This window comes from Hemicordylus capensis, chromosome 5, assembly GCF_027244095.1.
Source record: "Hemicordylus capensis ecotype Gifberg chromosome 5, rHemCap1.1.pri, whole genome shotgun sequence".
NCBI lineage: Eukaryota > Metazoa > Chordata > Lepidosauria > Squamata > Cordylidae > Hemicordylus > Hemicordylus capensis.
This window is the reverse complement of record NC_069661.1, coordinates 117,512,196-117,525,661: the sequence shown is the minus strand read 5'-3', so window position 1 is coordinate 117,525,661 and position 13,466 is coordinate 117,512,196. Positions and strand designations below refer to the sequence as shown.

Below are 13,466 nucleotides of genomic sequence, written 5' to 3'. Positions count from 1 at the left end.
GATGAAAACTCCACAGACTCAGAGTGTGATTCTTAACAACTGTTACTGAGATGCTGATCATGTCAAATAGCTGATGTGATGCTGGTGGTGCCAGTTTGCTGGAAGTGAATCCTCATGAGTAAGAGGTAATCACTCTGCACAGGAACCTTGAAACCTGAAACTTAACAGACTCCCTAGGTAATAGTCTGTTTTGAAAAAATCTTCATCGGAAGTACCAATAGTCTGCACAAGTTTTGTTGCATGGCATACAATCCAGGAATTCCTGTGCTACTCTGTTTTGTCATTTGAAAAAAAGGTATGTTCAAGTATAATGATCTCAGCATCCTGGCTGTCTCTGTATGCTTTGAATTCTGGTAGAAATCTAGTCTCCTGATTGCAGAATTTCCCTTTCAAGTGTATGTGACCTTTATAATATGATGCCACACTATCCATGTAAATGGTTGGTCAGTACCCAGCAAAACTATATTTTGGTAAGACGAGAGTGATGGGGCAGGGTGTTGAATCAGTTAAACTTTGGAATCTGAGTTTTTGTTATAATTTGGTTGTGAATGTGTGATTGTTTCTTCCCAGTGGTGGCATTTCCATTAAGCCTTCTGCCAACATGGATAGCATGAGGGCTGATATGGGAGGAGCAGCCACCATCTGTTCAGCTATCGTGACAGCTGCAGCACTAAGCCTACCCATCAAAATAATTGGTAAGTGAAAGAGGAAGCGTAGTGAAAAATGCATGGGAGATGTTACAGGGGATGTTATAATGATGTATACAGCCCATCCTGCAAACATATAAAGCTTTCTTATATTGAGTTTGATCACTGGTCCTCCTAAACCAGAACTAACTGCTTTGACTGGTAGCGGCTCTCCAAGATCTGAGACAGAGAAGACTTTCCCAGACCTGCTGCCTGATTGGAAATGCCAAGGAATTTAACCTAGGATCTCTTGCATGCAAAGCCAATGTGCTACCACTGAACAGTGGGTTTTCCCTAAACTTTCATTCAGAATAGGCCTGCCCCATTTCCAGCTTGTTTGTTTTTCAACTGCTCTCTGGAAATCTGACTGGCATGGCATGTAGGATCCAGCAAGGGTGAATCAAAAGAAAAGCTTGCTCCATAGCTGAGAATGTTCCCAGCTGAGACATTCAAGTAGATGGACTCAAGTTTGCCTCTTAATGAGGCATCATGGGGAAATAAGCATCCCAGCTACTGAGGGTGCTGCTAGTCCCTTAAACAGCTATCGCCTCTGAGGTCTCTCATCTAGTCTAGTCCAGTCCAGCTGTGTATCAGGTAAGGAGTGAACTCTGTCCTGTCCCAGCTTGAAATATTTTGTTCCTCTAGTGAAAAAACAGCAAAGGGCTACGCTTCCATGAAGTCAGTGACCCTTGGCCACTTTCTCATGGCCCCACTTGTGGGGTGAAGAGAATGCTGAAAGGGGGATCTCTAGGTGCAGCTGCCTGTACAGTACTGCTGTGGGGACTGGTAACCATTACAACCACTGAGATGCCTCCTTCACATGTTAACTTTATTCAGGGGCAAGTGAAAGGATGAACCGGGTCTTAGCTGCAGGTACTGGGATACTGAAGGAAGAATACAGCTTTCTAAATAAATAAAATGCCAGTGATACAGAGGTTTTCAATCGGTCGTGAAGTGCAAACTTAAACATCTTAGTAATGTCGTTTTGAAACAAACACCAGTTGCATTTAGTGTAATGTCTCCTTGCAATAATTGCTGACTTCTTTGAATCTCAGGACTGGCACCCCTTTGTGAAAACCTGCCCAGTGGGAAGGCAAATAAGCCTGGAGATGTGGTGAAGGCCAGGAATGGGAAGACCATCCAGGTATGGTTAAGAGGGTTATTCAGCAGTGTCTGAACAAAGCAAGTGGTGCTTAGTGGATGAAAGCAAGACCACAAGCTGTGAAAGGGCTTTTGCTACATCAGTCCCCATGGGGAAAACATAGCTCTCAATTGGCATAAGGTAGACTTGTCTGCAAAAGTCATCTCGAAAGGCCTAGTGTCCAAGCTTGCCAGGGTTTTTCATGCAGAAGTGATGGTTTTGAGAATAATGTAATGGCTGGGAAGTATGAGGCAAGAAGCTCCCAGATGACATTCTTGTTCAGTTTGGGCCTGGTCTACACATCTAACAGAACAAGATGGTTGTGAGCTGGTTGGAGTCAAATACGATGACTGTTTATATACTGCTTTTCAACAAAAGTTCCCAAAGCGGTTTACACAGAAATACATAAAGGGGCTGTGTCACTTCAGACTCGGTGCGGAAAGAGATTGGACTTCTGAATGCTTGTGTGAAGAATCCCTTAACCCCTCTGCATGTTAAACTAGCATCACATGGAGCAGTCCTGTCCTCTCTCCCTGATGTGCTAGAGCAGGGGTTCTCAATGTGTGGGTCCCCAGATGTAACTGGACTTCAACTCCCATAATTCCCAACCAAAGGCCACTGGGGCTGGGGATTATGGGAGTTGAAGTCCAATAACATCTGGGGACCCACACGTTGAAAAACCCTGTGCTAGAGAGCTGGTGTGGAGTCATGGTGAAGAGACTGAACTGTGAGCAAGCCACTCTCTCTCAGTCTAGGTTTCCCAGCTGCAGTATGAGGACAATAATACTTAACTTTCATTTTATCAAGATAATGCAGGTTGAAAGAGAAATTGAATCCTTCCAAAGTAAATTTGTTTTCCTTGTATTCTGAGCTGGCCGTAGCCTAGCTGCAAGGGTGGGTCTCCAGGTTTTCCCAATTGGATCACCCTTTGCCCAAAGAATAAGATACAAACCAAGCTAAAAGTAAATTCTGTCATATTTAATACATCACTTAGTGATGTGCAGATGCAGAATAAATTGCAACTGTTATCAGCTTCAAACAACTATGATGGACATTTATCAGAGAGACAGCATGCATACCTGCCAACATGTCCCTATTTTCCCTTTCACCTAAATGGGAAAATAGGGACATGTTAGCAGGTATGAACTTGCATGTGTGAGTCGGTGGAATCCAACCCCTTCTTTATCAAACTATCTGTATATACCTCTTTGTTAAAGAGACCTTATTTCAACTTTGGGCATGTAGTGGTTCTTGTGTTATGATACATTAATCACCCCCAACCTAAAATTATAATTTTCATCCCCTTTTGTCCACTGTAACATATTCAGCTTGTACCTTTCCTGTATTTCTACATGTTTTCTAGACACAACTTTTTCTTCTGAGCATAGCTCTGCTCCTCCCTCTGACAACACACAACCATTTTCTTGTGTTTTTATCTTGTCCAGGCAACAAGAACCCTCCTATCTGTGTGCTCTTTCCCAGCTGTTTCTGTATTCTGCATCTGTAGGTCAGAGCTGAATCTGATACACTTTAATATACCTATGATATACTGATTCTTATTAATCTATATGTTTCAAGCTATATTATGTTACACAAGTGTCTAAACTGCCCTTCAATGTGAAGTGCTTTGCTCACTCAAAAAGTGTGCTGCACAAATGCTAAGCATTATTTACTTATAGCGTTTTATGTATTTCCAAGAAACAGCATCCCACACATGCAGTTGGAAGCGGCACAGTATGCCTCAGGATTCTACAACTTCATTCTGCTACATGGGTAGACCAGGCCTCACTAGGTGGCCTTAGGCACCTTCTGCCTCCTCAGAGCATAATATTGACCTACCTTACAAGGCTGATGTGAAGATTACTAAGAGAGTGAATGTGCAATGCTTTGAAAACTCTGAAGTGGCATCAGAATGCTAATGTTGTTCGTTAATGTCGTTTTATCCCAAGAATATTGAAAGAATGCTTATGACCATCAAGTAAAGATTTCTAAAGCTTTGTGTGTTTTCCCCTCTCGTCCTGAAAGATTGACAACACCGATGCAGAGGGGAGGTTGGTGTTGGCTGATGCTCTTTGCTACGCACACACTTTTAATCCAAGGGCCATTGTAGATGCGGCAACATTAACAGGTAACTAACTTGTACTTGTTTGTAGTTTTGCTCCTCCATATTCCTAGAATATGAGCTGTCTTGTGAAGCACTATCTCCTCCAGATGCAAAATATTGTTTACAAAGGAGAACTCTCCACAGCCTGTTGCTGAAACAGTTGTCTGCTGCACAGCAGATTGTTGCATAGCCTCCTCTCAAGAGTTTGTTGCACCAGCACATAAGTGTTTAGATAATAATGCACTGGCCATAAACCTGTTTTTAAAAAACTGTCCTAGCAACACCATGCTGATTGTGTAGGCAGAGAGAACTTTGGCACAAATGTTTAGGATGGTCTGATCTTCCTTGTGCGAACATGTTGTGTCTTGGTTGCTGCACATGCCTAACCTGAACAGGAGTGACTTGTAAACAGTGTTCTCTCTAATTTTTCTCATCTGTGTGCGGAATGAGTTTTGTTCTAGGTGGCAGTATCAAGGCTGTGTGTGTGTGCGTATATTTAGAGTGGGACCTTCCTGATTCAGTCTGAGCTGAATCTGAAATTACCTGAGCAGGCATAAAAATACTTGTAGGTGCACGCCTTGTAAATCTGCTGCTGTAGACACAGAAGCAGCAGTGCCACTGAAGGGGATGGGCAGTAGCGCTAGAAACATTACCATGCTCTCCCCCATTCAGTAAAATGGAAAGAAATATGGTAATGCTTCTAGCACTACTGTCCATTCCCAACAGCAGTGCTTTCATGTCTGCAGCAGTGGCTCCTCAAGTCCCTCCTGTTCACATTAGACATGTGCATCATGTCAGCCACTAATCCACATGTAGAGTGCAGTTTGTGGATGATGTGAGGTCAGCAAGCAAGGACATAAGGGGATAGGCCTGTTCTACTTACTTCTCTTCATCCTTGCCTTTTCTTCCCACCTCTGTTTGCGGCTTTGCCATGGTGTTTGACAGGTACATTCCTTCCCTGGGCACACCCAGCATAAGAACCCTTCCATGCAGGTTATGCTCATCAGGAGTTGGAGTACCTATTTGTATAAGTCTGGGTTGCCGGATGTACTCAGGCAAAGAGTGCCATGGCTGAGCAGCAAGAGAAGAGAGCAAGGAGGAATAAGCTGGTCCAGCTAACCCTTTCCCTCCCCATCTTGCTCATCCCCTTTATGGTTTCCCAACATCTATTGAGTGAGGAAGGGGAATTGGTTGTAGCTGTAGCAATAACAATGAAGTATGTGGTATCTTGCATGTAAATGTGTATGGTGATATCTTAATAAACATGCAACTTTATTTATTTTATTATATTATATTTCTATACCCCCTGATATGTACATCTCTAGGTAGTGTACAAAATTTAAAATATTTAAAAGTTACAAATTTAAAAATATATAATAAAAACCATGGAATAAAATATTAAAACAAGTTTTGAAATTGATAATTTTCTTTATTATTAAAATTTATTTATTAAAATTTTATACCGCCCTTCCAAAAGGCTCAAGGCGGTTTACATTAAAACACCATTAATATCAATTAACAATTAAAACAAAAATTATAAACTGCATAAAATAATAATTAACAATTAAAACATCATAAAACACCAATTAAATAGCCAAAACAATTTAAAAACAAGTTTTAAAAAACTGAGAAAGCTTGGTTGAAGAGATGTGTTTTCAGAAGTTTCTTAAAAATTGCCAGAGATAGGGAGGCTTGTATCTTAGTAGGGAGTGCATTCCACAATCTTGGGGCAGCAGCTGAGAAGGCCCATCTCTGTGTAGCCACCAAACAAGTTGGCGGCAACTGGAGACAGACCTGCTCAAGTGACCTCAATTGGCAGTGGGGCACATAGCGAAGAAGATGTTTTCTTAAATACCCAGGGCCTAAGCCATTTAGGGCTTTGTAAGTTATAACTAGCACTTTGTATTTTGCCCAGAAACCTATTGGCAGCCAGTGTAGCTCCATCAGTAAAGGAGTGACATGGTCTCTCAGAGATGACCCAGAGACCAACCTGGCTGCTGAATTCTGAACCAACTGAAGTTTCAGCACTACATACAAAGGCAGCCCCACGTAGAACACATTACAAAAGTCCAGTCTGGAGGTTACCAACAGATGTACCACAGTTTTGAGGTCACTGATCTCGAGAAACGGGCGCAGCTGGCGTATCAGCTGGAGCTGATAAAAAGCACCCCTGGCCACCGCCTCAACCTGAGAAACCAAGGAGAAGTGTGAATCCAGAAGTACTCCCAGACTGCAAACCTGTTCCTTTTGGGGAAGTATGACCCCATCTAGAATAGGCAGATCAAGATCATCTCTAGAGTTCTGACCCCACACAATAAGTACCTCCATCTTATCTGGATTCAGCTTCAGTTTATTCTCCCTCATCCAGCCCATGACTGCTTCCAGGCAGGCATTTTGGGAGGATATGCCAACTCCTGAAGAGGTTGACATGGAGAAGTAGATCTGGGTGTCATCAGCATACTGGTAACATGCAGCTCCAAATCCCCTGATGATCTCTCCCAGCAGTTTCATGTAGATGTTAAAAAGCATTGGAGAATGTATGAAGCCTTGAGGGACACCATACTTAAGCTTAGATTTTGAAGAGCAACAATCTCCAATCGACACCATCTGAAATTTGTCCGAGAGGTAGGAGCAGAACCACTGTAAAACAGTGCCTCTCACCCCCAACACCCTCAGACGTTCCAGAAGGATACTATGGTCGATAGTATCGAAAGCTGCCGAGAGATCCAAAAGGACCAACAGAGTCACACTTCCTCTGACAATTGCCAATTGGAGATAATCCATCAGGCCGACCAAGGCAGTCTCCACCCCATAGCTCACCCGAAAACCAGTTTGAAATGGGTCTAGATAATCAGTTTCCTCCAAGACCGATTGGAGCTAAGAGACCCCCCACTCTCTCAATTACCTTGCCAAACCATGGGAGGTTGGAAACAGGCCTATAATTGCTCAACTCTGAGGGATCTAATGCAGGCTTCTTTAGAAGAGGTCTAATAATTGCCTCCTTAAGACAAGGAGGCATCCTGCCCTCCCTCAGAGAAGCATTTATGATTTCCACCAGGCCGCCTACAACAGCCTCCCTGCTAGATTGAACAAGCCGTGTTGGACAAGGATCAAGAGAACAGGTGGTAGGCCTCATTGCCCCAAGCAACTTGTCCACATCCTCAGGAGTCACAAACTGAAACTGATCCAGTTGAATCACATAAGAGGAATAGTTGGACACCTCCAGTTCAGACATCAAATTAATTGTGGAGTCTCCATCTAAGTCTGCCTGAATCCAAGAAATTTTATCTGCGAAAAATTCTTTAAACACTTTGCAGCAGGTAACTGATGATTCCAAATTCTGGTTCAAGGGAGCAGGGGCAGATACTAGCCCCCTCACAACCCTGAACAACTCCGCCGGATGTGAACGCACAGAGGCAATGCGGGCAGAAAAGAACTGCTTCTTTGCCGCATGTATTGCCTGAGCATAGATCTTTAGATGTGGTCCATGTTGTAATCTGTCGGATTCGAGTCGAGTCTTTCTTCACTTGTGCTCCAGTTGCCTACCTTGCCACTTCAGCCCCCGTAGATCTTCCGTATACCAAGGGGCTAATTTTGAAGCGGGTTGGGGTGGACGCTTAGGAGCAATCGTGTCTACTGCCCTGGTGAGCAAGTTGTTCCAATTCTCAACCAGGGCATCAACAGGATCACTGGCAAAGCCAACACTGAATCCCTCCAAGGCTTCTTGGAATCCTACCAGATCCAATAACCTCTTCGGGTGGACCATTCTAATAGGCCCCTTGCCCCTGCGGAGGTGGGAGGTGGTTGTAAGTCCAACCTTAACCAGATGGTGATCCGTCCATGACAAAAAGCTTTCTTCTAAAGCTTTAGAAGAAGAGAGTAAAAGAGAGCCTCCCAACCCTCTGTGGAAAGGCTGATTAATAACCTGAGCTCTCTATTATTCTATAGGTGCCATGGTGGTAGCTCTAGGATCTGCAGCTACTGGAGTTTTTACCAATTCAGATCAATTGTGGAATCATCTGTTTCGGGTAAGTTATAGAACAGATAATAGCTTCATGGCCCATAAGAAGAAATGATGGCCCCTAACTTAGAGGCTCTAAAGAAAGGATTAGACAAATTTTGTAGAGAATCGGTCAATAGTTATTGACTGATTACAAAAGCTAAAAATGGAACTTCATGTTTGGCAGTGTAACTTTATGACAGATAACTTTAAGTGTGGTGTAGTGGTTAGAGTGCTGGACTAGGACTGGGGAGACCCAAGTTCAAATCCCCATTCAGCCATGATACTTGCTGGGCCAGTCACTTCTCTCTCAACCTAGCTTACTTCACAGGGTTGTTGTAAGGAGAATCTTAACTATGTATCTTAACTCTGAGCTCCTTGGAGGAAGAGCGGAATATATATATATATTTAAAAATAATCCTGTTTGTGACCTTGCCAGGGCATCTTGGCCGGCCACTGCTGGAGGCAAACCTAGAAGATGGATCCTTGATCTTCTCTAATAGGGCAGTTTTTATATTCCTAGATTTAAAATGTTAGAACCAAAATAGAACCTTGTACATTCTATTGACAGGGGAAATGTGGTATTAGATTACACCACACTTGAAGCAAGCACCAGAATCCCCTGGATGTACTTTTAGTAGGGCCATGTTGCTTAGTTATAAATTCAAATGGCATGTTGAAACAGGATACAAAAATGGCCTTTGATCTTGTCTTATGCCAAAGAAAAAGTGGGAGAGCCAGGCTGAATGTATGCTGAGTAAGACATCCTCAGTCAAATTATTTCAGTAATTTGTAGTGTTGGAGCCTTCTTCTCAGGCTGATTCGAAGATGCTGCTAGACAAATTATGCAATATGTCCTTGGGCATTTCTAGCATCTCTCAGAATGGCAGTTGCAACTCAGTTTAAGCCAGATATAGTGCCAGGTCAATGGAGGCTAGTACAACTGTGTGAAGCTGCATTATACTGAGTTGGACCATGAGTCCATCAGAATAAGTATTTACTTCTCTGATATATATTGGGCGGGTGGGGGGGGTGCTTCCCAGTTTGTTACCAGAGATCCTTTAACTGTCTCTTTGGAATCTGTAAACACAATATGTGAGTTGCATGGTATATATTAGTAATGGTGGCATGGCAGCAGCAGCACCTTATACAGAAGGGGGGACAGAAAAGGAGGGAGAAATAAATACTACAATGGAAATGCTGGCGAACAGAGTAGCCAAAGGCAAGACAACCCACTAGAGCAGTAGATATCAAGTGGATGGAAAGAGTGCTGTAGATCCATCTCCTTATTCTCCAGTGGTGCTGCCTCCCTGCCTGTGTTTTTCCTTTAAGTAGTTGTAAGGAGTGGGTATGGGGTATAGCTTTAGGTCTGTGATTTGTATTATCTGTCGCTTGTTTTAAAACAAAAGGATTGGCGCTAATGTAAGTTTGGTATAAGAGTTCAGTATATAGAGATCTGTGTAGCAGCTTTACATGTTCCTGATTTCCTCTGTCCACCATGTTTTAAATTTGCAGGCTAGTATTGTGACAGGGGACCGTGTATGGAGAATGCCTCTCTTTGAACATTACACAAAACAGGTTACTGACTGTCAGCTTGCAGACCTCAACAACATTGGGAAAACCAGGTATGTTGCTGAACTGAAACATGCCAGTTTGCTATTGCTGCTGCTGACATAAAACCACTCCTTCCAATGTGTGCAGCAAGTGCGGGCAAACAAGATTAAGAAGAGAAGTCAGATGAAGTGGATAAGGGGAAAAACCTCTGATAAAGCCTCTATTCTTGTTAATACTGGGGAGGGAAGTGCTTAAAGAGCCCTTTGACTGAGCTTTGGTTCATGTGGGAAAGCTGGCTCTTCAGATCTTGCTCGATCCAAAAGAGATTCGTCTTGAGAAGAGAAATCATTGCAGCTCAGTTTGGACAGCATTCTAAATCATGATTAGGGAGTTCAACTATATTTTGGCAGGATGTCTGAACTGACAAATAATGGTTCATGATCAGCCAGCAGAAGTGGGTTTACAAATTGTGGTTTGTGCTATGTCTGAACTGACAAACCATAGTTAGTCATTCTCTGCCTCCAAAGGTGCTGCACCATGAAGACAGGAGTGAATTCATGTAACAGTGCTGATTGAGAGGAAGGAAACTAAAGTAGATCACTGTTGTTTTCCTGCTGTACATGTGCAAGCTCATACCATGATTTGAATTTTAAACTGTGGTTAGTGTAAACCATGGTTTGGCTTGATGGCTAAATTGAACCTTCGTGGTACCTTTTGGCATATGATCCTCACTGCTAAGTAAACATACATATATATGATCCACTAATAATGCATTGTTTTTTTCTTTCCAATCAGAGATGGAGGTGCTTGCACAGCAGCTGCATTCCTGAGAGAATTTGTGACTGCCCCTCACTGGGCTCACTTAGATATTGCTGGTGTGATGGGAAATCAAGATGAGGTGCCATACCTTCGTAAAGGCATGGCAGGGCGGCCTACACGGACTCTAGTAGAGTTTGCTACTCTGTTGAGCCAAGACAAAGAAGGCATCTAGAGTGTGGCTAGTTCTGTAATTGTGGCACCTCCAGCCTTAAAATCGCTTTCAGTTCATTTTCAGATTGTCTCAGCAATGACCTGATGTCCCCATAAATAATAAAATATATAGAAATGCCAAAATGAAGAAAATATCCACAACAGAATGATTTTTTGGGCATATTTAGAAATCCTACAATGATGAATCAGTTTTGTAAATTCTTACTGAGCAAGGATTTCTTCTTTCCTTTTTATTTAATAGAACATACAGAATTGTGTTTATACATTTAATTGTGAAGGGATGATCACTTTAAACAATCAGGCTTTGTAACTCAGATCTAATAGAAGATTGCCACAAGCAATAAATATAATTTTGAAAACTTCTGGTTGTTGATTCCTTAGGATGATAATCTTATAATCTTAACTCTGGGATTTGTTTTTCAGATGTTCTGGCAAAATGTTGAAAAGTAGAAGCTAAACCAGAATATTACCATGTCAGCAATTCTCTTAAATACAAACTCTTATAAGATGCTGCCTTTTTAAATTATAAGGTAGATCCTTGGGCAGAAGAATAATTGGGCTACAGAAAGCACAAGAAATGTCTGAAAAACCTTCTATGGGGATGGAAGGAGCATACTTGCAATGCAAAGGGCATGCTTTTCATGTAAAATATTAGGGATGTGCATGGTCTGGACCGGCACCGAAGGAGGGTCTACCTTTAAGGGCGGGGGGTAGAACTTACCCCTCCCATCACTCTTCCCCCTCTGGCGCTGTAGTTTTAAGCGAAGTTTTGGGGGCGGCAGCGTTCCCTGCACGCTGCGTGTGACGTAGCCGCCACGCGCACATGCGTGTTGCTATTACGGAGAGTTCCAGGCGATGACGGGGGCAGGGGCGGCAGCAAGGAATGCTGCCGCCAAAAAAACTTCGCTTAAAACTACAGCGCCGGAGGGGGAAGAGCGGCGGGAGGGGTAAGTTCTACCCCCCCACCCTTAAAGGTAGACCACCCCCCCTCGGTGCCGGACCGCCAGACCGGTCCGGCTCTGAACCGGTTCAGAGGCCTCCAACATGGCCTCCGGACCGGTTCGTGCACATCCCTATAAAATATCATAGATTCAGTATCTGGCATCTCTAGTTAAAGATCACAGCAGAGCTGGGAAACACAGCTCTGTCCAAAATCTAGGAGTGCCAGTCAGAGCAGACAATATTAAGTTAGGGGGCAATCCTCTGCTCCTAGAATAAGCTTAACACTAGTCACTTTATTTTCCCAACTAAAGATTCTCCCTTCTTCTGGCCCAGACCTCTAAATGGCTTAGCGGTACCTGACCCATGAAAGCTTATAACCACAGTACAGTTTTTTATACAACAGTACAGTAGCTGAGAATGTGGATTATCTGCAAGCTGTAGTAATGAAAGTTGAGCACAGTGGGAAAATGGGACTACAACTAAATGTAAAGAAGACTAAATTAATGACAACGGGTACAGCAACCAGACTCAGAACTGACAATGAAGACATTGGAATGGTAGATAGCTTCTTCCTTTTAGGATCGACTGTCAACAGTAAAGGATCCAGCAGTCAAGAAATACGCCACAGACTAGCACTTGGTAGGGTAACGATGAAAGACTTGGAAAGGATATTTAGATGCCGAGACGTGTCTACATCTACAAAGATTAGAATTGTTTGGACAATGGTTTTCCCCGTGACACCCTATGGATGCAAAAGCTGGACTTTGAAGAAGCAAGATAGAAAAAGCATTGATGCTTCTGAACTTTGGTGCTGGAGAAGACTTTTGAGGATACCATGGACAGCCAGGAAAACAAACAAATGGATTATAGAACAAATCAATCCAGAATTTTCACTTGAGGCACAAATGACCAGTCTCAAACTATCATACTTCAGACACATTATGCGAAGATCCAGCTCCCTTAAGAAATCCATAATGCTGGGAAAAGTGGAAGGAAAGAGAAGAGGACAAGGAACAGTAAGGTGGATGGACTTGATTACAACAGCAATGAATGCACCACTGAGAGACCTTAAAGGCCAAGTTGAAGACAGATCATCCTGGAGAGAATCTATCTATGTGGTCGCTAACAGTTGACATCAGCTTGATGGCACTCACTCACTCACTCACTCAATCACAGTTTTGCATCTGAATATCAAGTCTATTCACTTCCACATTTTAAAAATGCCATGGTAAGGAGCAGTTTGGGATAAAGGAACAGTACTTTAGTAGATACTGCTTTGCTCTGAAACCTGCCAGTGCTTCCTTTCATTGCCATTCTTTAGCCTCTGCCTTCCATCAGACTGAGATGGGCAGCCTGGCTGACTTCAGCTGAGATTTAATGGAAGTGCATGGTGGCCAAAGGTTGTAACCACATACCTAATGATGGGATCTGAACTGGCAGCAGCTAGCCAGAAAATTTTTTTGGATTGTTAACTCACTGCAAAGGTCAACCTTTGCAGCAATAATGACAAAAGGCACACTCCATATTGGGAAAGAGATGGAAAATAAAATGGGAAGTATCCCAATGCACTTACATGCATTTCTAATGTGGCCCCATTTTGAGTATTGTGTCTAGTTCTCATCAGCCAATAGTAAGAAGGATATTTTAGATCTAAAAGAGGGGAATTACATGGTTTAAACCTATGAGGAAGGGCTGAAATATTTAGGACTCTAGTCTACTATGATATATGGCAGAGTGCATGATAAAATTAGGAACGGAGATAAAGAGAAGCTTTCCCCACCCCCAACATTGAGGGATGACTCAGTAAAGCTGATTGGCAGGAGATTCAAGAGCGAGAGAACCAAAAGCACAATTTCACAGAATGTATAATTATCTTATGGAAATTATAGCTGTGTTCTACTTTGGATGGTTTACAATGGGGCACTTAAATCTCTGGGAAGGCTGACTGGGTCCCAAAAGAAATGTAATGTGAACAGGTCTAGACAGGAGTAAGGGGCCTCAGGCTTAGCTATGACAGGCCCTCATTTCTGACTAACTCCAAAAATGTTC

General features: G+C 42.8%; 1 protein-coding gene across 2 annotated transcripts in view; it reads left to right on the top strand.

Annotated features, from left to right (window-relative positions):
* LAP3 (leucine aminopeptidase 3) overlaps window positions 1-10,837 on the top strand; it is a 30,028-nt gene extending 19,191 nt beyond the window's left edge. For both annotated transcript variants that reach the window (XM_053258443.1, XM_053258444.1), the window contains exons 8-13: window positions 571-695; window positions 1,742-1,830; window positions 3,853-3,955; window positions 7,880-7,959; window positions 9,447-9,556; window positions 10,281-10,837. In XM_053258443.1, coding sequence (XP_053114418.1) covers window positions 571-695; window positions 1,742-1,830; window positions 3,853-3,955; window positions 7,880-7,959; window positions 9,447-9,556; window positions 10,281-10,476 — 703 coding nt within the window. In that variant the 3' untranslated portion in view covers window positions 10,477-10,837. The remainder of the gene's footprint in view (window positions 1-570; window positions 696-1,741; window positions 1,831-3,852; window positions 3,956-7,879; window positions 7,960-9,446; window positions 9,557-10,280) is intronic.
* Window positions 10,838-13,466: the final 2,629 nt, after the last annotated feature.